Genomic DNA, 24,702 nt, shown 5'->3' with positions numbered 1-24,702 from the left:
TGGGAAAGGCATGAAAGACTCGGGGTCCTTCCCCACTTGTCAGACCCTCTTTTCTCTCCGGAACACCCAGGGATCCTTCTCAACCAGGCTGGATCCCATCCCCGGTACTCCAGGGGTATTTACCCAACGTCCCAATCCCCACAGTATAGGACTCTTCATCAGATCCTCCTCTTAGGCAAGCTAGGTCCTTCCAGGACCCTAGCGCTGAAGGTCCATGGGACACCCTGGATTCCCATGGACACACTACACCGGCTAGGAAAACCCGGCCCCCTTAGGAAAAGCACTTCTGCTCCTACCGGCATTAAGAGGCATTCCAAGACTCTTCATAGCCCGTGAGACGCCAGTGTCACCTTTAGCCCAACCAGTGCCCTGAGGGTGGCATTTTCCTACCTTCCTATAACGACCCCCGGGATTGCGCAGGGCTACAGCCTCTCTCCCGTGAGCCGCCAGACCGCGCCCTGGCCCCGCCCCCCACCCCGATTGGCCCGGCCGGGTCTGGGGGCGGGGCGTTTGTCCGGCCTTTCCAGGGCCGGGGAACCCCAGGAGGAAGCTGCTGAGCCATGGGCGCCTACTCGCGGGCTTCGGGGGTCTGCGCTCGCGGCTGCCTGGACTCAGCAGGCCCCTGGACCATGTCCCGCGCCCTGCGGCCACCGCTCCCGCCTCTCTGCTTTTTCCTTTTGTTGTTGCTGGCGGCTCCCGGTGCTCGGGCCGGGGGATACGAGGTGAGTGGGGCCTCCGAGCTGAGACGTACAGGAGGCAGAGTGAAACCCAGAATACAGTCTAGAGGTGTGGGTGGGTCTGTCCTGTGGGTGTCTAGTGAATGGCTGATGATATGACAGTGTGGTCTGAGTGCGTGCTTCGTGTCATTGCGAGGTCTGGCTGTGCGCATCTGAGTATAGGACTGTATCTGATTGTACCTGCCTCCGTGTCTCCGGGATGCTTGCCTAGACTTTGTCTGCACTTAACTGTGGGATTGGAGGGGCAGGAGGTGGCAGGGGGTGAGCAGTGTGTGTGTGGGGGGAGGTGCTGGCTGAGATCTGGGACTCTGGAGTCTGCCTGAAATTCCAGCCTAGCTCTTACACTTCCTGAGTGTGTGACGTTGGGCAAGTCACCTATCCTCTCTAAGCCTCAGTGCCTTCTTCTGGAAACTGGGGATAACATCACCCCATCTCCCAGGGTGGCCGTCTGCTGTTGGCAAATGCTGAACAAACATCAGCTACTTCTATTATTATTTTCCCGGAGTGTGAATGAGAGCTGCCCTGTGGGGTTGTGCAAAGTGGGAGCTGTATCTATGAGCACAACTATGTATGTGTGTGTCCTGCCTGGGAGGGCCTGGCCTCCTCGGCACATAGGCGAGATCAGGCCTCTCTGAGTCACTCACCTCTAGATCAAGACTTACTCTGCAGCCCCCGACCTCGGGGGTTATTGACAAGGTATGTGTGTTTGGGGTCCCTGTGCAGACATGCCCCACAGTGCAGCCGAACATGCTGAACGTGCACCTGGTGCCTCACACACATGATGACGTGGGCTGGCTCAAAACCGTGGACCAGTACTTTTATGGAAGTGAGTAGAGGATAGGGACTGGTCCCTGGGATCCCCATGGTCCCTGTAATCCCTTCTGGGTCCTGGACATTAGGGTGGGGCCAGTGCTACCCTAATATCCAGGGTTTGGGCTCCTCTGTCTAGGAATAATCCCCTTGGCTCTGCTGTGCCCTGAGAGCCTTATCCCTGTTATCCACAGTCAAGAATGACATCCAGCACGCCGGTGTGCAGTACATCCTGGACTCGGTCATCTCTGCCTTGCTGTCAGATCCCACCCGTCGCTTCATTTACGTGGAGATTGCCTTCTTCTCCCGTTGGTGGTACCAGCAGACAAATGCCACACAGGAAGTCGTGCGAGACCTTGTGCGCCAGGGTGAGCCTACCCCAAGGAAGTGAAAAGAGGAAGCCCAGCCCAGCTTCTGCTTCTGCATCTCTGGTTTCTGAGATTTTGTCATGCCACGTGCAAGCTGTATAACATGCGTGTCGCTCCGCCTGCCTGGACTCTCCATTTGGAGACCTCCTATACATCCCACAAAGCCCCACCTGCCGTGCATCCTCTGGGAAGCCTGCCATGCAGGGGGCCTCTTTCCCATATCTGGGAACTATGGCATGGGAGCGACCCCTCTTGTCCTTCCACCAGAAATGTGTACACAGGCAGGCTTTCACATTCCCAGTATCACCCACCCTACTCCCACTCCTGGCTCTGACCACTGACCCTGACCTTGCCTGTCCTGGCACAGGGCGCCTGGAGTTCGCCAACGGTGGCTGGGTGATGAACGATGAGGCAGCCACCCACTACGGTGCCATCGTGGACCAGATGACACTTGGGCTGCGCTTTCTGGAGGACACATTTGGCAATGATGGGCGACCCCGTGTGGCCTGGCACATTGACCCCTTCGGCCACTCTCGGGAGCAGGCCTCGCTGTTTGCGCAGGTGCTACCCGGGACCTCTCTTGGGCCCACTTCTTCACTCACTCTGGCTCCTCCCTCGCCCACTCAAACCCCGCCCTCTCCCTGCAATCTCACAAGGACCAGGCCCAGGCCTGTTGAAGCCCTGCCCCTTGAGTGAGCCGTAAGGCCAGTGGCTTTTGAGCTTTGGCCTCAGCCGGCTATGCCCAGCCCAGGATGACCCAGCTCCGGCTGGCTCCGCCCTCTCCCCTAATAGGCCCCTCTTGGTGTTCTGGCCCCACCCACTAGCTAGGGTCCTGGCTCCTCCCTAAACCGGGTGGCAAGTGGATGCCTAGGCTGCCTTAAAAACAGCTTCATTACCTGTGCTCAGACCCCATCCATCCTCAGGCTGTGGAAGGGGGAACGTCATTCCTGGAGTCAGGCCTGCTCTGCGCTTTGACAGCGCTGGGGAGGTGAACCTGGGTTCTGATGTTGGACCCGCCCTCTCCCTGCTAGCCCAGGGTGGTGAGTTCTGAAACTTCCCCAAGCTTGGAAATAAGCTGGAGGCCTCTCTGTTTCAGCCCTCCGTGTTTTTGTTTTTGTTTTTTGAGACAGGGTCTTGCTGTCATCCAGGCTGGAGTGCAGTGGTGCAATCCTAACTCACTATAGCCTCAATCTCCCGGATTCAAGCGATTCTCCTGTCTCAGCCCCCCTAGTAGATGAGACTACAAGAGCGCACCACTACGCCTGGCTAATTTTTAAATTTTTTGTAGAGACAGTCTGCCCGTGTTGTGCAGGCTGGTCTCAAAAACTCCTGGGTTTAAGTGATCCTCCTGTTTTGGCCTCCCAGAAGGCTGGGATCATAGGCAAGAGCCACCACATCGACCTAGCACTGCTTTTTAACCTGTGCTCTGACCTGCCCCTCCCAAGCAGAGGGGAGTTTGGTGGTGAGAGGGCTGGGTGCTAATTCACACTGCCTTTTCCTCCCTCATCCCCAGATGGGCTTCGACGGCTTCTTCTTTGGGCGCCTTGATTATCAAGATAAGTGGGTACGGATGCAGAAGCTGGAGATGGAGCAGGTGTGGCGGGCCAGCACCAGCCTGAAGCCCCCGACCGCGGACCTCTTCACTGGTAGGGGGCTTGGTGAGGGCAGGGCCAGCCATGGTGCCACACACTCAGAAGGGCCCTGGGCTTGATATCTGCTCTGTTGTCACTGTCCTGGAATTCCTATAGTCTGGGAACAAAGGCCCTGCATTTCCTTTTGCATTGGGACACAAATTCTGAAGCCCATCCTGGGTGGGACATGGCCGGCTTTGAAACCAGGGCAGGTCTGGGTGATGGGCCACCCCTTGAACCTGGTGTGACCTGCAGGTGTGCTTCCCAATGGTTACAACCCGCCAAGGAATCTGTGCTGGGATGTGCTGTGTGTCGATCAGCCGGTGGTGGAGGACCCCCGCAGCCCCGAGTACAACGCCAAGGAGCTGGTCGATTACTTCCTAAATGTGGCCACTGCCCAGGTAACCCTGGTGTCCAGAACCTTCGAGTCCGGTATATACAATACAATGAGCTCTTTCCATGGTACAGGCATCCCCTAACACGTTCTCCTTATTTTAATTTTTTTGAGACAGTCTTACTCTGTCACCCAGGCTGGAGTGCAGTGGTGCGATCTTGGCTCACTGCAACCTCCGCCTCCTGGGTTCAAACAAGCACATCCAGCTAATTTTTGTATTTTTGCACTGGGGTCTCATCATGTTGGCCAGGCTGGTCTTGAACTCCTGACCTCAAGTGATCCACCTGCCTTGACCTCCCAAAGTGCTGGGATTACAGGCATGAGCCACCACGCCTCTTTATTTTTAATTTATTTTTAATTAATTAATTTTTTTTTGACACGGAGTCTTGCTCTGTCACCCAGGCTGGAGAGCAGATCTCAGCTCACTGCAACCTTCACCTCCTGCATTCAAGCGATTCTCCCACCTCAGCCTCCCGAGTAGCTGGGACTCCAGGTGCGCACCACCACATCCAGCTAATTTTTTGTATTTTTAGTAGAGATGGTGTTTCACCATGTTGTCCAGGCTGGTCTCAAACTCCTGAGCTCAAGTGATCTGCCTGCCTCGGCCTCCCAAAGTGCTGGGATTACAGGCATGAGCCACCGCACCTGGCCTCTATTTTTAACATTTTTATTTATTTATTATTTATTTATTTATTTTTTGAGACAGAGTCTTGCTCTGTCACCCAGGCTGGAGTGCAGTGGCATGATCTCAGCTCACTGCAGCCTCCGCCTCCCGGGTTCAAGCGATTCTCCTGCCTCAGCCTCCCAAGAAGCTGGGATTACAGGCACCTGCCACCACACCCAGCTAATTTTTGTATTTTTAGTAGACAGGGTTTCGTCATGTTGACCAGGCTGGTCTTGAACTCCTGACCTCAGGTGATCTGCCCGCCTCAACCTCCCAAAGTGCTGGGATTACAGGTGTGGGCCACTGTGCCTAGTCTATTTTTAACATTTTTATTGAGAATTCCTTTTTTATTTTTTTTAGACTCACTCTGTCACCCAGGCTGGAGTGCAGTGGCACGATCTCGGCTCACTGCAACCTCCACCTACCAGGTCGAAGCGATTCTTCTGCCTCAGCCTCCCGAGTAGCTGGGATTACAGATGCCCACCACCACGCCCGGCTAAGTTTTATGTCTTTTTAGTAGAAAGGGGGTTTCACCATATTGGCCAGGCTGGTCTTGAACTCCTAACCTTTTGACCCACAGCCTTGGCCTCTCAAAGTGCTGGGATTACAGGCGTGAGCCACCGTGTCCAGCCTTTAACATTTTTATAATTAAAAAACATTATTTTTTCACAGAGATAAGGTCTCACCGTGTGGCCCAGGCTGGTCTTAAACTCCTGAACTCAAGTGATCCTCCTGCCTTGGCCTCCCAAAGTGCTAGGATATAGGTGTGAGCCACCATGCCTGGCATAACACATTCTCCTTAAAACAATTTTTTTTTCCTTTCTTTAAAAATTGATGGCTGGGCACGGTGGCTCATGCCTATAATCCCAGCATTTTGAGAGGCTGAGACGGGCAGATTATCTGAAGTCAGGAGTTCGAGACCAGCCTAGCCAACATGACGAAACCCTGTCTCTACTAAAAATACAAAAATTAGCCGGGTGTGGTGGCACATGCCTGTAATCCCAGCTACTTGGGAGGCTAAGGCAAGAGTCGCTTGAACCTGGCAGGTGGAGGTTGCAGTGAGCCGAGATCACGTCACTGCACTCTAGCTTGGGCAGCAGAGTGAAACTCTGTCTCAAAAAAAAAAAACTGTTTTAGATTAATTTTTTTTTTTTCTTGAGACAGGGTCTTGCTATGTGGCCCAGGTTGGTCTTAAACTCCTAGACTCAAGCGATCCTCCTGCCTCAGTCTCCTGAGTAGCTGGGATTACAGGTGTGAGCCCCTGTAATCATGTTCTCATGCCCCTTGGAGGAAGATGCTATTCTATTCACCATCACAATGTCCCCCTCCTGGATTTATGTGCATTCCTCATTAGAAGAGATAGCATAGGCTGGGCAAGAGATAGCATGGCATGGTGACTGGATGCCCTCTTCTAGGTAGTGGGTCCAAGAGAACTGCTCAACAACCGGTGGCTACTTTTATCTGTGTCCCCATGCTCCCATGTGCCATACCCCCACCCATGCCTGTGCACCCAACATCCTTGACCCCATATACATCAAAACACAGCTACACAGAGGGATGGCCCAGGATCCTCTGGCCTCAGGACTCCCCTCTTGCCTGCAGGGCCGGTATTACCGCACCAACCACATTGTGATGACCATGGGCTCGGACTTCCAATATGAGAATGCCAACATGTGGTTCAAGAACCTTGACAAGCTCATCCGGCTGGTAAATGCGCAGGTCAGTGCGCCTACCCTGTGATACCCTTGTGCACACGTGCGCTTGCATCCGGGGGCCTTGGGTCATGTGCATAGCTCTCAGTGGTGTCTTTGTTTTCTATTGTTCTATTGTGGTCATTCTATAACAAATGACCACACACTTAGCAGCTCAAAACAAGAGAAATACATTGTCTTACAGTTCTGTAGGTAAGAAGTCCAGCATGAGGCCGGGCGCAATGGCTCATGCCTGTAATCCCAGCATATTGGGAGGCCGAGCCGGGCGGATCACAAGGTCAGGAATTCGAGACCAGCCTGACCAACATGGTGAAACGCTGTCTCTACTAAAAATACAGAAATTAGCTGGGTGTGATGGTGGGTGCCTGTAATCCCAGCTACTCGGGAGCCTGAGGCAGGGGAATCTCTTGAATCCGGAAGGCGGAGGTTGCAGTGAGCGGAGATTGTACCACTGCACTCCAGCCTGGGCCACAGAGAAAGACTCTGTCTCAAAAATAAATAAATAAATAAATAAATAAATAAATAAATAAATAAAAAAAATCCAGCCTGAGTCTCACCAGGCTATAATCAAGGTGTTGGCAAGGCTGTGTTCCTTCTGCAGTCTCTAGGAGAGAATATAATTTCCTTGCTTTTTCCAACATCTAGAAGTTGCCCACATTCAAAATCTCTTCTTGGCTCCATCTTCAAAGCCAGCCACGTAGCATCTTTCTGACCCTGTTTCCGTAATCACATCCCTTTCTCTCATTCTCACCTCTTCTGCCTCCCTCTTCTACATTTTATTTATTTACTTAGGGACGGAGTCTCGCTCTGTCGCCCAGGCTGGAGTGCGGTGGCGTGCTCTCGGCTCACTGCAACCTCCGCCTCCTGGGTTCAAGTGATTCTTCTGCCTCAGCCTCCGAAGTAGCTGGGACTACAGTCGCATGCCACCACGCCCAGCTAATTTTTGTATTTTTAGTAGACACGGTTTCACCATGTTGGCCAGGATGGTCTCGATTTCTTGACCTCGTGATCCACCCTGCTCGGCCTCCCAAGGTGCTAGGATTACAGATGTGAGCCACTGTGTGGCCTAATTTCCCTACTTTAAGTTTGGCTGATGAACAACCTCAATTCCATCTGCAACCTTAATTCCCCTTTTGCCATGTAATCTAATGTGGTAATAGGTTCTGGGGATCAGGACATGGACACTTTTGGGCAGTTATCATTTTACCCAACACAGATGTGTTAGTGTTTCGCACTAAGTGGCCTGTGGCTGTGGCTGTGTGCACAGTCAGTCACTCTCATCAGCACAGAAACTTGTCTCCCCTCTCCCATCTCAGACACCCCTTCCCATCAATCTTGTCCTCACTATGGTGCGATCTCCATTCCCACCTTCCACTCGCTCCCAGCACTGCTATTTCACCAAAACAGCTCTTTTATGTCATTTATTTTTATTTATTTTTTCTTTTTAAAATTTTATTTATTTATTTATTTATTGAGACAGAGTCTTGCTTTGTCACCCAGGCTGGAGTGCAGTGGCATGATCTTGGCTCACCGCAACCTCTGCCTCCTGGGTTCTAGTGATTCTCCTGCCTCAGCCTCCCAAGTAGCTGGGACTACAGGCATGTGCCACCAACCCTGGCTAATTTTTGTATTTTTAGTAGAGGCAGGGTTTCACTGTGTTGGCCAGGCTGGTCTCAAACTCCTGCCCTCAAGTGATCTGCCTGCCTTGGCCTCCCAAAGTGCTGGGATTGTAATCTGAGGTGGGCGGATCACTTGAAGACAGGAGTTGGAGACCAGCCTGGCCAACATGGTGAAACCTTGTCTCTACTAAAAATACTACAAATTAGGTGGGCGTGGTGGCACTCATCTGTAAGACCAGCTACTCGGCAGGCTGAGGCAGGAGAATCGCTGGAACCTGGGAGGCGGAGTTTGCAGCGAGCTGAGATCGTGCCACTGCACTACAGCCTGGGCGACAGAGTCAGACTCAGTCTCAAAAAAAAAAAAAAAAAGTTTTTTGAGCACCTACTGTGTACACTGGGGGACACAGCTCGTGCAAAACAAACATCCTTTTCCTCACATAGGTCACTTTCTTGTTCCTCCACCTTGTTCAGGTGAAAGTGCACCTCCATTCATTATAAAAATTGTGTCTAGGCCGGGCACGGTGGCTCATGCCTGTAATCCCAGCACTTTGGGAGGCTGAGGCGGGCGGATCATGAGGTCAGGAGATTGAGACCATCCTGGCTAACACGGTGAAACTCCGTCTCTACTAAAAAATGCAAAAAATTAGCCGGGTGTGGTGGTGGGCACCTGTAGTCCCAGCTACTCATGAGGCTGAGGCTGGAGAATGGCGTGAACCCACGAGGTGGAGCTTGCAGTGAGCAGAGATTGAGCCACTGCACTACAGCCTGGGAAACAAAGTAAGACTCCGTCTCAAAAAAAAAAAAAAAAAAAAAGTTGTGTTTTTTGGTAACAATCTGACAGTCCTGCAAAACGATTATTCCTGCCCTATAATGTCACACTTAGTTTTTCCACAAAAGTTTTTAATAATAAAGTTGGAATTATTGTAAAAGTTTAGTAAAATTTCAGGTTTATTCTTGCATCTCTGAAATCCTTTTAAAAAAGGCTAGTGGTCATGTTTGACTTCAGCCAAAATTCATTTTCACACCCAACCATGGGCTTGCACGCCAAATATGTATTTAGAGAAACTGAACCTACAGGATGCATGAATGTGCACACATGTGTGGAAGTGTGGGCCCCCAGGAAGGTGCGGACTCCCGAGGGCTCACTCCGTCGCCTCCCCCAGCAGCAGGCAAAAGGAAGCAGTGTCCATGTTCTCTACTCCACCCCCGCTTGTTACCTCTGGGAGCTGAACAAGGCCAACCTCACCTGGTATTTGGGGAAACTGGGGAGCTTGGGGGGGTTGGCATGCCCCGTGGGTCATGACCCTGCCCTCAATGCCCCTGCCGCTGTAGGTCAGTGAAACATGACGACTTCTTCCCTTACGCGGATGGCCCCCACCAGTTCTGGACCGGTTACTTTTCCAGTCGGCCGGCCCTCAAACGCTACGAGCGCCTCAGCTACAACTTCCTGCAGGTGGGTAGGAGCCGGGCTAGAGGGGGCATGCAGCCCCGAGGCCCGACAGGCTGGGCGCCCCAACATACCCCTCTGCCTCCAGGTGTGCAACCAGCTGGAGGCACTGGTGGGCCTGGCGGCCAACGTGGGACCCTATGGCTCCGGAGACAGTGCACCCCTCAGTAAGTGTCGGGCCCAAGAGGGGAAGAGGTTTGCGGCTGAAGTTGGAAACCACCCCTAGGCCGACCCCCTCGAGTTTCTTCTTTTGTTTTGTTTTGTTTTTGTTTTTTTTTTGAGACGGAGTCTCGATTTGTCTCCCAGGCTGGAGTGCAGTGGTGCGATCTCGGCTCACTGCAAGCTCCACCTCCCGCGTTCACGCCATTCTCCTGACTCAGCCTCCCGAGTAGCTGGGACTACAGGCGCCCACCACCACGCCTGGCTAATTTTTTGTATTTTTAGTAGAGGCGGGGTTTCACCGTGTTAGCCAGGATGGTCTCGATCTGACCTCGTGATCCGCCCGCCTCGGCCTCCCAAAGTGCTGGGATTACAGGCGTGAGCCACCGCCCCCAGCCGTTCTCGAGTTCCTTCTTAAAGCCTCTAAGAATCCTGCCCGCCAGCACCGGACCTTTCGCTTCCCCTTGGGGTCTCAGCTGAGTCCCACAGAACCTCACCGGACTCATTGTCTATGAGCAGATGAGGCGATGGCTGTGCTCCAGCATCACGACGCCGTCAGCGGCACCTCCCGCCAGCACGTGGCCAACGACTACGCGCGCCAGCTTGCGGCAGGCTGGGGGCCTTGCGAGGTGCGCGGGGCGACTTGGGAGACACGGGGGTGGAGACAGGAAGGGGCGGGGCCAGGGCCTGGGAAAGGGGACAGAGACAGGTGTGAGGCGTAGCCGTGAGCCCTGTGGCGGGGCTACAAGGGCTCGCGGGGGCGGGGCTTGTAGGAGGCGGGGAAAGATACAGGAACGGGGCGGGGCTTTGGAGGGGGAAGGAGGCGGGGCGTGGGCAAGAGGAGGCGGAGACAGCTATGGGGTATAGTCAAGGGCAGCAGGGTGGGGCTAGAAGGGGTTTTGGGGCGACTCTTGAGGGAGGCGGGACAGAGACCGGAACGGGGCGGGGCCTGAGGAGAGGGGAGGAGTCAGGCCTGGCGTCCTGAACCCACCGGTCCCTTTGCGCTCTTCCGCAGGTTCTTCTGAGCAACGCGCTGGCGCGGCTCAGAGGCTTCAAAGATCACTTCACCTTTTGCCGACAGCTAAACATCAGCATCTGCCCGCTCAGCCAGACGGCGGCGCGCGTGAGCTGGGACGGGAGGGGTGGATCTAGGGCAGATGGGCTTTAGAGGGGGTAGTTGGAAAATGTTTTTGGAGGACTATACAGGAGTGAAATTACGTGGGCTGCGAAGCTGGGTCAGCAGAGAGAACAACGCATCTCGAGGGGGCTTGGCCTTAAGTGTCGTGACCACACGAGGACCACCCAGGGGCGTTTCTGTGCAAAGTGGGTGGGTTTGGAGAAGGCCTGCTGTGACCCATGCCCTCTCTGACCCCCGCCTCCCCAGTTCCAGGTCATCGTTTATAATCCCCTGGGGCGGAAGGTGAATTGGATGGTACGGCTGCCGGTCAGCGAAGGCGTTTTCGTTGTGAAGGACCCCAATGGCAGGACAGTGCCCAGCGATGTGAGCCCAAACAACGAATATTCCCCCGCTGGAACTCCTCCCCCAATGGGCATTTCCTCATCGCCCCCATGGATACCGCCTGCTTCCATGAATACCTCCCACTCATGCATATCTCTTCCCCCCTCTTGTATCTTCTCCCTCTGCCCCTTAATATCAGTCTCCCCTTGGGAACATGTGCCTCCTGTGAGTGGTCCTCCCTTTTTTTTTTTTGAGACGGAGTCTCGCTCTGTCACCCAGGCTGGAGTGCAGTGGCGCGATCTTGGCTCACTTCAAACTCCACCTGCTGGATTATAGGCATGAGCCACCGTGCCTGGCTGGTCCTCCATTTTAATACCCCGCTTCCCCAGGAAAATTTATTGCTGTTTATGGACATCTCCTTCATTCCAGAAAACATCCTCCCTCAAACCTCTTCCTCCCCCGAGAACCTGCCTCAAGGGTTTCTTCCCCTACTTCCTCCTTCACTCCCCCGACTCCATGGTCTCTCCACCCTCCCAGTGGGTTTTTTTTCCACCTGGTGAATCTTCGCTGCAATCATTTCCTTGGAATCTGACTGTCCCCCCACCACACACACCTCCATTTCCTTTCCCCATCTCAGGACTCTTTTCCTTCCTTGAGTTTTTTGTCTCCATGCATGTATAGCTTTCCATGGGTACTCTTGACTCAGTTTCCCTCCTCCTTTATCCGAGGTGGTGATATTTCCCAGCTCAGACAGCCAGGCGCACCCTCCGGAGCTGCTGTTCTCAGCCTCACTGCCCGCCCTGGGCTTCAGCACCTATTCGGTAGCCCAGGTGCCTCGCTGGAAGCCCCAGGCCCGCGCACCACAGCCCATCCCCAGGAGATCCTGGTCCCCTGCTTTAACCATCGAAAATGAGGTGAGACCCCATTTCAATCCCCTTTCCTGCTCCTGTGACAAATTTGAAGTGTCATGGTGAGCTGTGTGGACTCTGGGTCAGCAGGTCCCTAGGCTCATGACCTCCTGTCACAACTCCCCTCATTGTGTGTCCTTGAGCAAGTGACCTTTGTCTGAGCCTCAGTGTCCTTTCCTGGGACTGTTATGAGGACCCAGTGTGATCATGGGTGACACTTGACAGACATGTCAGAATTGGCGGCAGGTGGTGGTTCGCAATTTTGGCAGGGACATTTCAGGGAAGGTGTTCCCGATAAAGGTGACATTTAAGATATGACCTGAGGGAGGGAGCCGTGTGGCTATTTGAAGGAAGAGAGATCCAGGTGGGGAGAGAATAACAGGCACAAAAGCCTTCAAGCAGGAGAGTGTGCAGAATTCCAGGAGCCACAAGGAGCTCAGTGTGGCTGAAGCAGGGTGAACGGGTGACAGGTCAGACCTTGAGGGCCTTGAGGACCAACAGGAAGACTTTGGCTTTTGCCAGTCGTTGTTGCTCATGTGTCTACTCCTAGCTCTTTGGGAGGCTGAAGCGGGAGGATCGCTTGAGCCCAGGAGTTGTCCCAGCTAATTGGGAGGCCCAGATGGGAGGTTTGTTTGAGCTGGGGAGTTCGAGGTTGCAGTGAGTAATGATTGTCCCACTGTACTCCATCCTGGCAACAGAGTGAAACCCTGTCTGAAAAGAATAATAATAAAATAGGCCAGGCATGGTGGATTATACCTGTAATTCTAGCACCATGGGAGGCTGAGGTGGGTGGATCTACTGAGCTCAGGAGTTTGAGACCAGCTTGGGCAACATGGTGAAACCCAGTCTCTACAAAAAATTAGCTGGGCGTGGTGGTACATGTCTGTAATCCCAGCTACTTGGGGGCTGAGGAAGGAGGATTGCTTGAGCCCAGGTGGCAGAGGTTGCAGTGAGCCAAGATTGTGCCACTGCACTCCAGCCTGGGTGACAAAGTGAGACCCTGTCTCAGTAAAATAAAATAAAAGAAGTTCTGCAGTAGGACTGTTCATGTTAGAAATAAAACATCTTTTTTATATTTTTATTAAAATAAAATGAAAGAAAAGAAGTTAAAACATTCCCACAGGCCCCTAAAAGTCTTGTGAGTTCTGGCATTGTGGTTCACACATCAGATGCCCAAGTTGGCCCTGGTGCGCAGCAGAGGAGGGCTTTGATGGGACTTAGGGTTTCACAGGTGTGCTCTGGCTGTTGTGGGGAACAGACTGTAGGCAGCCAGTGTGGAAGTGCAGGGACCTGGAAGGGGTTGACTGCACTAGCCCTGGAAGGCCCTGGTAAGAGGTGGTGAGATTGAAAATAAGGTTGGGGGTGCCAGGCGCGGTGGCTCACACCTGTAATCCCAGCACTTTGGGAGGCCGAGGCAGGCAGATCACGAGGTCAGGAGATCGAGACCATCCTGGCTAACACCGTGAAACCCTGACTCTACAAAAATACAAAACATTTAGCCAGGCGTGGTGGCGAGCATCTGTAGTCCCAGTTACTCGGGAGGCTGAGGCAGGAGAATGGCGTGAACCCAGAAGGCGGAGCTTGCAGTGACCTGAGATGGCGCCACTGCATTCCAGCCTGGGCAACAGAGCAAGACTCCGTCTCAAAAAGAAAAAAAGAAAAGGCTGGGGTGGGCACATTGGCTCATGCCTGTAATCCCAGGACTTGGGAGGCTGAGGCAGGCAGGTCACCTGAGGTCAGGAGTTTGAGACCAGCCTGGCCAACATAGTGAAACCTTGTCTGTACCAAAAATACAAAAATTAACTGGGCGTAGTGGTACACACTTGTAATCCTAGCTACTCGGGAGGGAGAGGCAGGAGAATCACTTGAACCCAGGAGGTGGAAGTTGCAGTGAGCCGAGATCATGCCACTGCACTCCAGCCTGGGGGACAGAGCAAGACTCTGTCTCAAAAGCAAACAAAAAAAAGAAAATCAGGTTGAATGGCTGGGTGTGGTGGACTGCTTGAGCCCAGGAGTTGGACACTAGCCCCAGGCAACATAGTGGGACCCCCATCTCTAGAAAACAAATTTAAATTTTTTTTTTTTTAATTTAGTAGAGATGGAGTTTCACTATGTTGGCCAGGCTGGTATCAAACTCCTCACCTCAGGTTATCCACCCAACTTGGTCTCCCAAAGTTCTGGGATTACAGGTGTGAGCCACCGCGCTCGGCCCTAAAAAAATTTTAAATTGAGAAAAAAAGGGGCCAGGCGTGTTGGCTCATGCCTGTAATCCCAGCACTTTGGGAGGCTGAGGGGGGTGGATCATGAGGTCAGGAGTTCGAGACCAGCCTGGCCAATATGGTGAAACCCTGTCTCTAATCAAAATACAAAAATTAGCCAGGTGTGGTGGCATGTGCCTGTAGTCCCAGCTATTCAGGAGGCTGAGGCAGGAGAATTGCTTGAACCCGGGAGGCGGAGGTTGCAGTGAGCCAAGATCACGCCACTTTCTGCACTCCAGCCTGGGCGATAGAGCGAGACTCAGTCTCAAAAAAAAAAAAAAAACAAAAAACCCAGGCCAGGTGCAGTGGCTCACGCCTGTAATCCCAGCCCTTTGGGAGGCCAAGGCGGGTGGATTACCTGAGGTCAGGAGTTGGAGACCAGCCTGACCAACATGGCGAAACCCCGTCTCTACTAAAAATACAAAAATTAGCCAGGCATGGTGGCATGTGCCTGTAATCCCAGCTACCCAGGAGGCTGAGGCAGGAGAATTGCTGGAACCCGGGGGCAGAGGCTGTAGTGAGCAGAGATTGCACCCCTGCACTCCAGCCTGGGCGACACAGCAAGTCTCTGTCTCAAAAAAAAAAAAAAAAATCCGGCTGGGCACGGTGGCTTATGCCTGTAATCCTAGTACTTTGGGAGGCCAAGGTGAGCAGATCACTTGAGGTCAGGGGTTTGAGACCAGCCTGGCCAACATGGTGAAACCCCGTCTCTACTAAAAATATGAAAATTAGCCAGGCGGGGTGGTGGGCACCTGTAATCCCAGCTACTTGGATAGCTGAGGCACGAGAATCACTTGAACCCGGGAGGTGGGGGGTGCAGTGAGCCAAGATTGCACCACTGTACTCTAGCCTGGGCTACAGAGTGAGACTCAGTCTCAAAAAAAAAAAAAAAAAAAAATTAAAAAAAGAAAACACACACACACACACACAAACCCATCTGTGGACCCTTTTCTGCCCAGCACATCCGGGCAACGTTTGATCCTGACACAGGGCTGTTGATGGAGATTATGAACATGAATCAGCAACTCCTGCTGCCTGTTCGCCAGACCTTCTTCTGGTAAGGGAAGATCACCAGGCCTGAGGGTGGGGTGGTGGTGCTCGGCATGGAGCTAGGGCCCCTTACCTGACTCTCACCTGCCCCAACTCCAGGTACAACGCCAGTATAGGTGACAACGAAAGTGACCAGGCCTCAGGTGCCTACATCTTCAGACCCAACCAACAGAAACCGCTGCCTGTGAGCCGCTGGGCTCAGATCCACCTGGTGAAGGTCAGGGACTAGGAATGATGAGTGGGCAGTTGGGAATGGGGAAGTTATGGAGCCCAAGAGGGTGGTGGGCCATGTGTAGAGTGAGGGTAGGGGAGGATTTACTTTTCCTTCAGATCAGTGGGCTAACACCCACAGATCAGCGGGGGGAATATTTGAGGGTCCTTCCATAGAATTGATATTCATGGCTGCTTGTATGAGAGTCTCCCCATAGGACACATCATACAAAGCCATTCACATCTGCTGTGGACGTTTACATACTTAGTTTTGGAAATTGGGGGTGGGGCATTCCCACTTGGCCCATGAATCAGGAGAGCCAAATATCACTGCTTGAAGAATTCACCAAAGTCTGTAGTAAGAGGAGCTTCTATCTGGAGTGGATATTTGAGAGTCCACCCTTGGATTGATTGGGTTTGGGTGAGTCTCAGGGTGAATGCCTGTGGGTGCATCTGGCTAGGAACAGTGGTTTCCCAGGGCCTCTCATTGATGTTTGACTTTCATAGATGACAAAATTCACATCTGTCCACATTCAAGAGACTCGCATTTCATGTGAGTCCCTTTGAGATGAATGTCTGCATATCTGTATATAGTTTTGCCTGTTCTAACAGAGTTACCCAAATTAACTGTGACTAGAATAAGATAGAAGATTATTTTCTTCTAACAAAAAGTCTGGCTGTTAGTCCAGAGAAAGTGGGGTGGTTCCATAATCACCCAGGACCTCCTCTTCTATCTTGTTGCTCTGCCTTCCCCAATATTCAGTTTCCACCTCATGGTCCAAGATGGCTGCTGAAGCTCCAGCCGCCACATTTGTGTTTGAGTCAGTAGCAGAGGGACAGGGGCAAGGAACATTGTTGACACCACTTGGATCACTTTCTATGGGGCAAACTGGTCACTCAGCTACTGATAGCCTCAGGGAAGACTGGACAATATAGTCCTTATCCCAGGTAGCCATGTGCCAAGCTAGAATCCTATTCTATGGGGCAATGTTGAACAGGAGGCGCTTATGCCACACTCAAGAGTGATGTGGTAAGCCAGATGCAGTGGCTCATGCCTGTAATCACAGCACTTTGGGAGACTGAAGCAGGAGGATCGCTGAGCATAGGAGTTCAAGACCAGGTGAGAGCATTTGCTGATTAGGTGCCTACATAATGATGCCCTATCTCAAAAAAAAAAAAAAAAAAAAAAGGCCGGGTGCAGTGGCTCACGCCTGTAATCCCAGCACTTTGCGAGGCAGAGGCAGGCAGATCATCTGAGGTCAGGAGTTCAAGACAAGTCTGGCCAACATGGATAGAAACCCCGTCTCTACTAAAAATACAAAAATTAGCCAGGGGTGGTGGCAGGTACCTGCAATCCCTCTACTCGGGAGGCTGAGGCAGGAGAATTGCTTGAACCCAGGTGGCGGAGGTTGCAGTGAGGCAAGATTGTGCCACTGCACTCCATCCTGGGCAACAAGAGCAAAACTCTGTCTCAAAAAAAAAACAGAAAAAAGAATTATGTGGGCCAGGTGCGGTGGCTCACGCCTGTAATCCCAGCACTTTGGGAGGCCGAGGAGGCCTGATCACGAGGTCAGGAGATCGAGACCATCCTTGCTAACACGGTGAAACCCCGTCTCTACTAAAAATACAAAAAATTAGCTGGGTGTGGTGGTGGGTGCCTGTAGTCCCAGCTACTCGGGAGGCTGAGGCAGGAGAATGGTGTGAACCCGGCAGGCAGAGCTTGCAGTGAGCCGAGATCATGCCACTGCACTCCCGCCTGGGCAAAAGAGCGAGACTCCGTCTCAAAAAAAAAAAAAAAAAAAAAAGAATTATGTGGCGGTGACTGAAGGTTGACCTTGATGTAGGCCTTAATGGGGTTTATGGCCAGGGTTGGGGGACATTTGTAGGACTCACCTCTGCTCAGGTACAGACTGACATCCACCTCACTCATGTGCCCGCAGACACCCTTGGTGCAGGAGGTGCACCAGAACTTCTCAGCTTGGTGTTCCCAGGTGGTTCGCCTGTACCCAGGACAGCAGCACCTGGAGCTAGAGTGGTCGGTGGGGCCGATACCTGTGGGGTGAGTGGCACAGGCTGGGAGAGGGGTGTGGAAGCAAGGGCAGAGGGGTTTATCCAAGGCTCACAACCTTGCCATCCCATTGGGTACAGCGACACCTGGGGGAAGGAGGTCATCAGCCGTTTTGACACACCGTTGGAGACAAAGGGACGCTTCTACACAGACAGCAATGGCCGGGAGATCCTGGAGAGGAGGTGGGGGGTGACTGAGAGCACTGAGGGGTGGTCTGTGGTGTGTTGGGGCCCAGGGGTGGTGGGGGAATTTGCTGATTACATGAGTGTGGGAGACAGAGGACGAAGGGAGAGTGAAGAGCGGGGGAGCCAGGCAGGGTGCAGTGGCTCACGCCTGTAATCCCAGCACTTTGGGAGGCCGAGGCGGGCAGATCACGAGGTCAGGAGATCGAGACTATCCTGGCTAACATGGTGAAACCCCGTCTCTACTAAAAATACAAAAAAATCAGCCAGGTGTGGTGGCAGGCACCTGTAGTCCCAGCTACTCGGGAGGCTGAGGCAGGAGAATGGCGTGAAGCTGGGAGGCGGAGCTTGCAGTGAGCCGAGATCACGCCACTGCACTCCAGCCTGGGTGACAGAGCAAGACTCCATCTCAAAAAAAAAAAGAGTTGGGGAGCCAGATCCCAAGCCTGATCAGCTCACCCCCAACCTCAGGCGGGATTATCGACCCACCTGGAAACTGAACCAGACGGAGCCTGTGGCAGGAAACTACTATCCAGTCAACACCCGGATTTACATCACGGTAGCTCTCCCCCACCCTGCACCTCCCCACCTTGATAGAAAGGGAATCACCCCTTATCTGCAGCATCTCAAAGCTGCCTGGGGTTGGGGTTGACTGCCCTCCACTTTCACCCTTCAACCCCCAGGATGGAAACATGCAGCTGACTGTGCTGACTGACCGCTCCCAGGGGGGCAGCAGCCTGAGAGATGGCTCGCTGGAGCTCATGGTGAGTGGGTCAGAGCCCCATCCGAGCCAGGGTCCTCCCAACCTGGCCCCCTGCTAAACCTTGAAGGCTGTTTCTGGCCCAGTTCTCTGCTTTCAGGCCCCACTAAGCTGAGGACTCCGTTTCTTTCTTTTCTTCTCTTTGAGACGGAGTTTTGCTCTTGTTGTCCAAGCTGGAGTGCAATAGTGCTATCTCAGCTCACTGCAACCTCTGCCTCCTGGGTTCAAGCGATTCTCCTGCCTCAGCCTTCCGAGTAGCTGGGATTACAGGCACACACCATCACGCCCGGCTAATTTTGGTATTTTTAGTAGAGATGGGGTTTCACCATGTTGGCCAGGCTGGTCTCGAACTCCTTACCTCAGGTGATCCACTCACCTCGGCCTCCCAAAGTGCTGGGATTACAGGCGTGAACCACCGCGCCCGGCCAAGGACTCCATTTCTGTGTGCGGCTTTTCCTCTCCGTTTTTCTCCATCTCCTGCCCAGGCTCCCTCCACGCTCTGGCGTGCCATATCCAGGCCCCCCTGTTAGGCACTTACCTCCTTCCGGCCTGGTTCCCATGCCTACTTGGATCCTGCCTCTGCTGGGGTTGCCCTACCAGACCCTCACCTTCATCCTCATCCGTTCCTCCCACCCTTTAATTTCTTTTGACATTCTCACACGCCCTTACCCAGTTTCTGGCCCAAGGACACCCACAAACCCACGACTCTCACCCCCTCCTGGCCACTCTCCCCCCAGGTGCACCGAAGGCTGCTGAAGGACGATGGACGCGGAGTATCGGAGCCACTAATGGAGAACGGGTCGGGGGCGTGGGTGCGAGGGCGCCACCTGGTGCTGCTGGACACAGCCCAGGCTGCAGCCGCCGGACACCGGCTTCTGGCGGAGCAGGAGGTCCTGGCCCCTCAGGTGGTGCTGGCCCCGGGTGGCGGCGCCGCCTACAATCTCGGGGCTCCTCCGCGCACGCAGGTGAGGGGCAGCGGGGTAGGCAGAGAGGACCGGATTGAAGTCTACCAGGAAGCCGGGTTTGGGTGCGGAGTTTCCTAGGCTCAGCGGGGATCCATTTGGCCATAATTAGCCCCAAACCCTCGGGCCAGACCCATCCCCTGGGCAGTCCCCGCCCAGTGCCAGCCCAGTCCCAACCCCCCTGGACTGTGTAGAGGCACAGCCCTAGCTCATGCCCCTAAACCACCAACTCACCTCCGGCCCCGCCCATTTCACTTTAGCCCCGCCCTCTCACCTCCCCCAGGCTCTGTCCTGCCTCACCCCGCCCCGCGGCTTCAGCCCCGCCGTAACTCCCAAAGTCTCATGTCACATCAGTTCTGCTCCATCGGGACTCGAACCCTAAGCTTGGGACCGACCCATCTCCCCATTGGCTCAGCCCTCCCTGTCACGGCCCTGGCCGCTCCTCTCGGCTGAGCCTTGCCCTTTTCCGGCGAAACCCCGCCCCTACAACCTAGCCCTGCCTCCTGACCTGGCTCGGCCCCGCCCTTCTCCATCCAGGCCCCGCCCCTCTCCAACTCAGCCCCGCCCTCTCTCCCGCAGTTCTCAGGGCTGCGCAGGGACCTGCCGCCCTCGGTGCACCTGCTCACGCTGGCCAGCTGGGGTCCCGAAATGGTGCTGCTGCGCTTGGAGCACCAGTTTGCCGTAGGAGAGGATTCCGGACGTAACCTGAGCGCCCCCGTTACCTTGAACTTGAGGGTGAGAAGGGCAGAAGTGAGAAGGAGATCGGAGAGAGGCAAGAGAGAGGGAGAGAAGAGAAACCTGGCTTTGCCCCAACTCATCTGGGCCCATCCCCTTCCCTGCAGGACCTGTTCTCCACCTTCACCATCACCCGCCTGCAGGAGACCACGCTGGTGGCCAACCAGCTCCGCGAGGCAGCCTCCAGGCTCAAGTGGACAACAAACACAGGTGGGGCCCTGGTCAGGGGTAGGGAAGGGGTGCAGTCGTACCTGGGGCCGGCAGGTGGGGGCAATGTGTGAGGCATGGGATGTTGGCCAGGACCCAAAAAGGTCATGAGGGTATGGGGCAGAGTCCAGACCCAGGTTAGGGGCTTAAAGGATCTGAAATGGGTGTGGCAAACCAGGAATGGGTCTCGCGGTTTGTGGGTGGTGTTTAGTCCCAAGAACAAGATTTGAAAATCCCCATCCATGTCTAGTTCTGGGAGGGTGTTCATCACCCCTGGGGTCAGATTGAGGGTATGAGGACAGTGGCCAGATTGAGGGTATGAGGACATTGGACCTGGGGGTGGTATTCGGGGCCGGGGGAGCAGGTTAAGAGTCTGGGATTGAGGCCCTGGAGACAGATTCGGGGATATGCAGCTGTGTCTAGACCCAGGGGAGGAAGCATCGTGGGGTGAGTCAGAGGAAGTCTGCACCTCCTCACTCCTCCTTCCCCCTGCACCTGTCCAGGCCCCACACCCCACCAAACTCCATACCAGCTGGACCCGGCCAACATCACGCTGGAACCCATGGAAATCCGCACTTTCCTGGCCTCAGTTCAATGGAAGGAGGTGGATGGTTAGGTCTGCTGGGGTGGGCCCTCCAAGCCCAAGCCTCCTGCTCCGGGGGCAGACCAGACTCTCACTCTCCTCTTGGGGCTGCTGCCGTTAAAATGCTACTACTAAGACTCAGGTCGCTCTGTGACTGAGTGTGGGTTTTTTTTGTCTGTTATTTGCTTGTTGGAGGGGGACAGAATTTATGACCCAGAGCCAGGTGTGGTGGCTTGCTCCTGTAATCCTAACAACTCTGGAGGCTGAGGAGAGAGAATCACTTGAGCCCAGGAGATCTAGACTAGCCTGGGCCACAAAATGAGGCCCTGTCTGTACAAAAAATTAAAAAAAATTAGCTGGGTGAAGTGTCTGTATTCCCAACTACTTGGGAGAATTGCTTGAGTACAGGAGGTCAAGGCTGCAGTAAGTGATAATCACACCACTGCACTCCAGCCTGGGCAAGAGAGCCAGATCCTATCTCTTTTTGTGTGTGTGTGTGAGGGACAGAGTCTCCCTCTGTCGCCTAGGCTGGAGTGCAGTGGCGCAATCTTGGCTCACTGCAAACTCCGCCTTCCGGGTTCTAGCGATTCTCTTGCCTCAGCCTTCCGAGTAGCTGGGACTACAGGCGCCCCCCACCATGCCTGGCTCATTTTTGTATTTTTAGTAGAGATGGGGTTTCACCATGTTGGCCAGGCTGGCCTCAAACTCCTGACCTCAAGTGATCCACCTGCCTCGGCCTCCCAAAGTGCTGGGATTACAGGCATGAGCCACTGCAACCAGTCTGGATCCTATCTCTTGAAAAAAAAATTAAAAATTAGAAAATTATCCAGATAGGATGGCGTGCATTTATAATCCCCAGCTACTACTTGGGAGGCTGAGGTGGGAGGATTATTTGAGCCCAAAAGTTTGAGGCTGCAGTGAACCATGATGGCTCCACTGTACTCCAGCCTGGGTGACAGAGCGAGACCCTGTCTCTAGAAAAAAAAAAAAAAAAAAAGTAGGCAGTGCGCGGTGGCGCACACCTGTAATCCCAGCACTTTGGGAGGCTGAGTCACGTGGATCACAAGGTCAAGAGATTGAGACCATCCTGGCCAACATGGTGAAACCCCTTCTCTACTAAAAATACAAAAATTAGCTGGGCATGGTGGCACACACCTGTAGTCCCAGCTACTCAGGAGGCTGAGGCAGGAGAATCACTTGAACCCGGGAGGCGGAGGTTGCAGTGAGGCGAGATTGTGTCACTGCACTCCAGCCTGGTGACAGAGTGAGACTCCATCTCAAAAAAAATAAATAAATACAAATAAAAAGTTTTTAAGTGTTCTGGGGTCAGTTTGCAAGCACCAACAGCATATGTTTCTTAGGCCCCCTCTGATGACAAGGACTGGCCCAGGGTGGACAGGGAAGCCCAGGGAGGGTGGTATCATGTTGGCCCTCTAATGTTTCCTCTGAGAACCCCTCCAGTGGGCCAGTTAGCATGGGCCACCTAGGGATGCCAGGGTGGGGTGCCAGGGGACACTCTGCTGTGGTCCCACTTGGGGCATGGTCACCAGATGTGCTCTTTTTCTTTTTCTTTTTTTTTTGAGATGGAGTCTCGCTCTGTCGCCCAGGCTGGAATGCAGTGGTGCAATCTCGGCTCACTGCAAGCTCCGCCTCCCAGGTTCACGCCATTCTCCTGCCTCAGCCTCCCGAGTAGCTGGGACTACAGGCGCCTGCTACCATGCCCGGCTAATTTTTTGTATTTTTAGTAGAGACGGGGTTTCACCGTGTAAGGCGGAATGGTCTTGATCTCCTGACTCCGTGATCTGCCTGTCTCAGCCTTCCAAAGTGCTGGGATTACAGGCGTGAGCCACCGCGCCCAGCCCAGATGTGCTCTTTTTCAAGTTTCCTTCTTGACGGAGGGCTGGGCCAGCTTGTGAGGCCTGAAAAGGGCTCCCTGCACCCGTCTGCCGTATTGGACCTGTTACTGGAGGTATCACCCCCACCAAAAATATTTCTAAGTCCCCCTCCTATGGTAGTGACTGGCCTGGGCTGAGTAAGGAGGACTGTGGAGTACTCTTCAGGCTCAGCCCTGGTCCCACATGCGTCCCTGTTTTAACATGTGACCCCTCCGCAGAAAACTTTCATAAGTCCCTCCCCAGGAAGAGAGATTGGACCTGGCCAACCAGAGAGGCCTAGAGAGGGTGACTTGAGTTTGCCCACAGCCCCATGTGGGCTCCTTCATAAGAGGCTCTGAGTGCAAAGTTTCCTGTGTCCCAGCCAGTGGTAGGGACTGGTCGCAGCCAAAGAAGGAGGCCAGCAGAAGGACCACAGGTGGGCTGCTATCCTGCAGAGGCCTCTGATTGTGGGATGTGCCTCCAGGAAATATTTGTAAGTCCTTGGGGATGGGGTGGGGATAAGGAAACAGCTTAGGTCAGCTAGGAACCCCAGGGCAGAGCAACCCAGGCTTAGTTTTGGTCACACATGGGGCCTGGTTCCTGGATGTGCTCCTTGAAAATTTGTCTAAGTCACCCTCTAAAGACAGGGATTATTACAGGTGAGCCAGAGAGGCCCGAGAAGGGCAGCCCAGCATAGTTGTCCTGCTGCATAGAATCTGGCCATAGGATGAACCCCCTGAAAACCTTAAAAAGTCTCCTTCTGATTGAGACCATCCTGGCCAACATGGTGAAACCCCATCTCCACTAAAAATACAAAAAATTTCTCTTTCCCTTCGGTGTGCCACTGAAGATCCTGGTGTGGCCATAGGCCGCCGCCCTGCCCGTTGTTGCCGGTATTGTAAGAACAAGCCGTACCCAAAGTCTCGCTTCTGCCGAGGTGTCCCTGATGCCAAGATTCGCATTTTTGACCTGGGGCGGAAAAAGGCAAAAGTGGATGAGTTTCCGCTCTGTGGCCACATGGTGTCAGATGAATATGAGCAGCTGTCCTCTGAAGCCCTGGAGGCTGCCCGAATTTGTGCCAATAAGTACATGGTAAAAAGTTGTGGCAAAGATGGCTTCCATATCCGGGTGCGGCTCCACCCCTTCCACGTCATCCGCATCAACAAGATGTTGTCCTGTGCTGGGGCTGACAGGCTCCAAACAGGAATGCGAGGTGCCTTTGGAAAGCCCCAGGGCACTGTGGCCAGGGTTCACATTGGCCAAGTTATCATGTCCATCCGCACCAAGCTGCAGAACAAGGAGCATGTGACTGAGGCCCTGCGCAGGGCCAAGTTCAAGTTTCCTGGCCGCCAGAAGATCCACATCTCAAAGAAGTGGGGCTTCACCAAGTTCAATGCTGATGAATTTGAAGACATGGTGGCTGAAAAGCGGCTCATCCCAGATGGCTGTGGGGTCAAGTACATCCCCAGTCGTGGCCCTCTGGACAAGTGGTGGGCCCTGCACTCATGAGGGCTTCCAATGTGCTGCCCCCCTCTTAATACTCACCAATAAATTCTACTTCCTGTCCACCTAAAAAAAAAATACAAAAAAAAAAAAAATACAAAAAATTAGCTGGTCATGGTGGCGGGTGCCTGTAGTCCCAGCTACTCTGGAGGCTGAGGCAGGAGAATGGCACGAACCCGGGAAGGGAGACTGGGACTCCCTCTATCACCCACGTTGGAGTGTGCTGGCCTGATCAAAACACACTGCAACCTCAGAATCCTGGGCTCAAGCAATCCTCCCGTCTCAGCCTCCCAAAGTGTTGGGATGACTTGCTTGAGCTGCCATGCCCAGCCTCTCCCTAATTTTTCTAAGCCCGCCTGTAGAGGCTGGGAATCAGCCCTGGCCATTCAGGGAATCCGTGGA

The 24,702-nt window shown here is 53.7% G+C and overlaps 2 protein-coding genes across 3 annotated transcripts; both read left to right on the top strand.

The window, feature by feature from the left end:
- Positions 1 to 497: 497 nt before the first annotated feature.
- Positions 498 to 21,748, top strand: MAN2B1 (mannosidase alpha class 2B member 1). 2 transcript variants are annotated; one of them, XM_004060080.4, is made up of 24 exons: positions 498 to 722; positions 1,461 to 1,563; positions 1,742 to 1,915; positions 2,283 to 2,476; positions 3,429 to 3,561; positions 3,802 to 3,947; positions 6,207 to 6,323; positions 9,102 to 9,184; positions 9,268 to 9,388; positions 9,471 to 9,549; positions 10,061 to 10,170; positions 10,557 to 10,664; positions 10,926 to 11,042; positions 11,729 to 11,914; positions 15,126 to 15,223; positions 15,316 to 15,433; positions 17,367 to 17,485; positions 17,575 to 17,676; positions 18,148 to 18,235; positions 18,360 to 18,440; positions 19,174 to 19,401; positions 19,978 to 20,133; positions 20,241 to 20,343; positions 20,844 to 21,748. In XM_004060080.4, exons 1-24 carry the CDS (start codon positions 561 to 563, stop codon positions 20,954 to 20,956), a joined length of 3,039 nt encoding a protein of 1,012 aa, XP_004060128.2. In that variant the 5' UTR covers positions 498 to 560; the 3' UTR covers positions 20,957 to 21,748. The 2 variants fall into 2 exon arrangements, with proteins under 2 accessions (XP_004060128.2, XP_018870825.2); XM_019015280.3 differs by having other exon boundaries at positions 9,099 to 9,184.
- A 1,635-nt stretch (positions 21,749 to 23,383) lies between these two features.
- LOC101123985 (large ribosomal subunit protein uL16-like) lies at positions 23,384 to 24,404 on the top strand. The gene is made up of 2 exons (XM_063701871.1): positions 23,384 to 23,456; positions 23,567 to 24,404. The coding sequence occupies exons 1-2, from the start codon at positions 23,384 to 23,386 to the stop codon at positions 24,304 to 24,306; spliced, it is 813 nt and encodes a 270-aa protein (XP_063557941.1). The 3' UTR covers positions 24,307 to 24,404.
- Positions 24,405 to 24,702: the final 298 nt, after the last annotated feature.

This window comes from Gorilla gorilla, chromosome 20 (assembly GCF_029281585.2).
Source record: "Gorilla gorilla gorilla isolate KB3781 chromosome 20, NHGRI_mGorGor1-v2.1_pri, whole genome shotgun sequence".
Taxonomy (NCBI): domain Eukaryota; kingdom Metazoa; phylum Chordata; class Mammalia; order Primates; family Hominidae; genus Gorilla; species Gorilla gorilla.
Note: the sequence above shows the minus strand (reverse complement) of the source record. Positions and strands in the feature narration are given on the sequence as shown.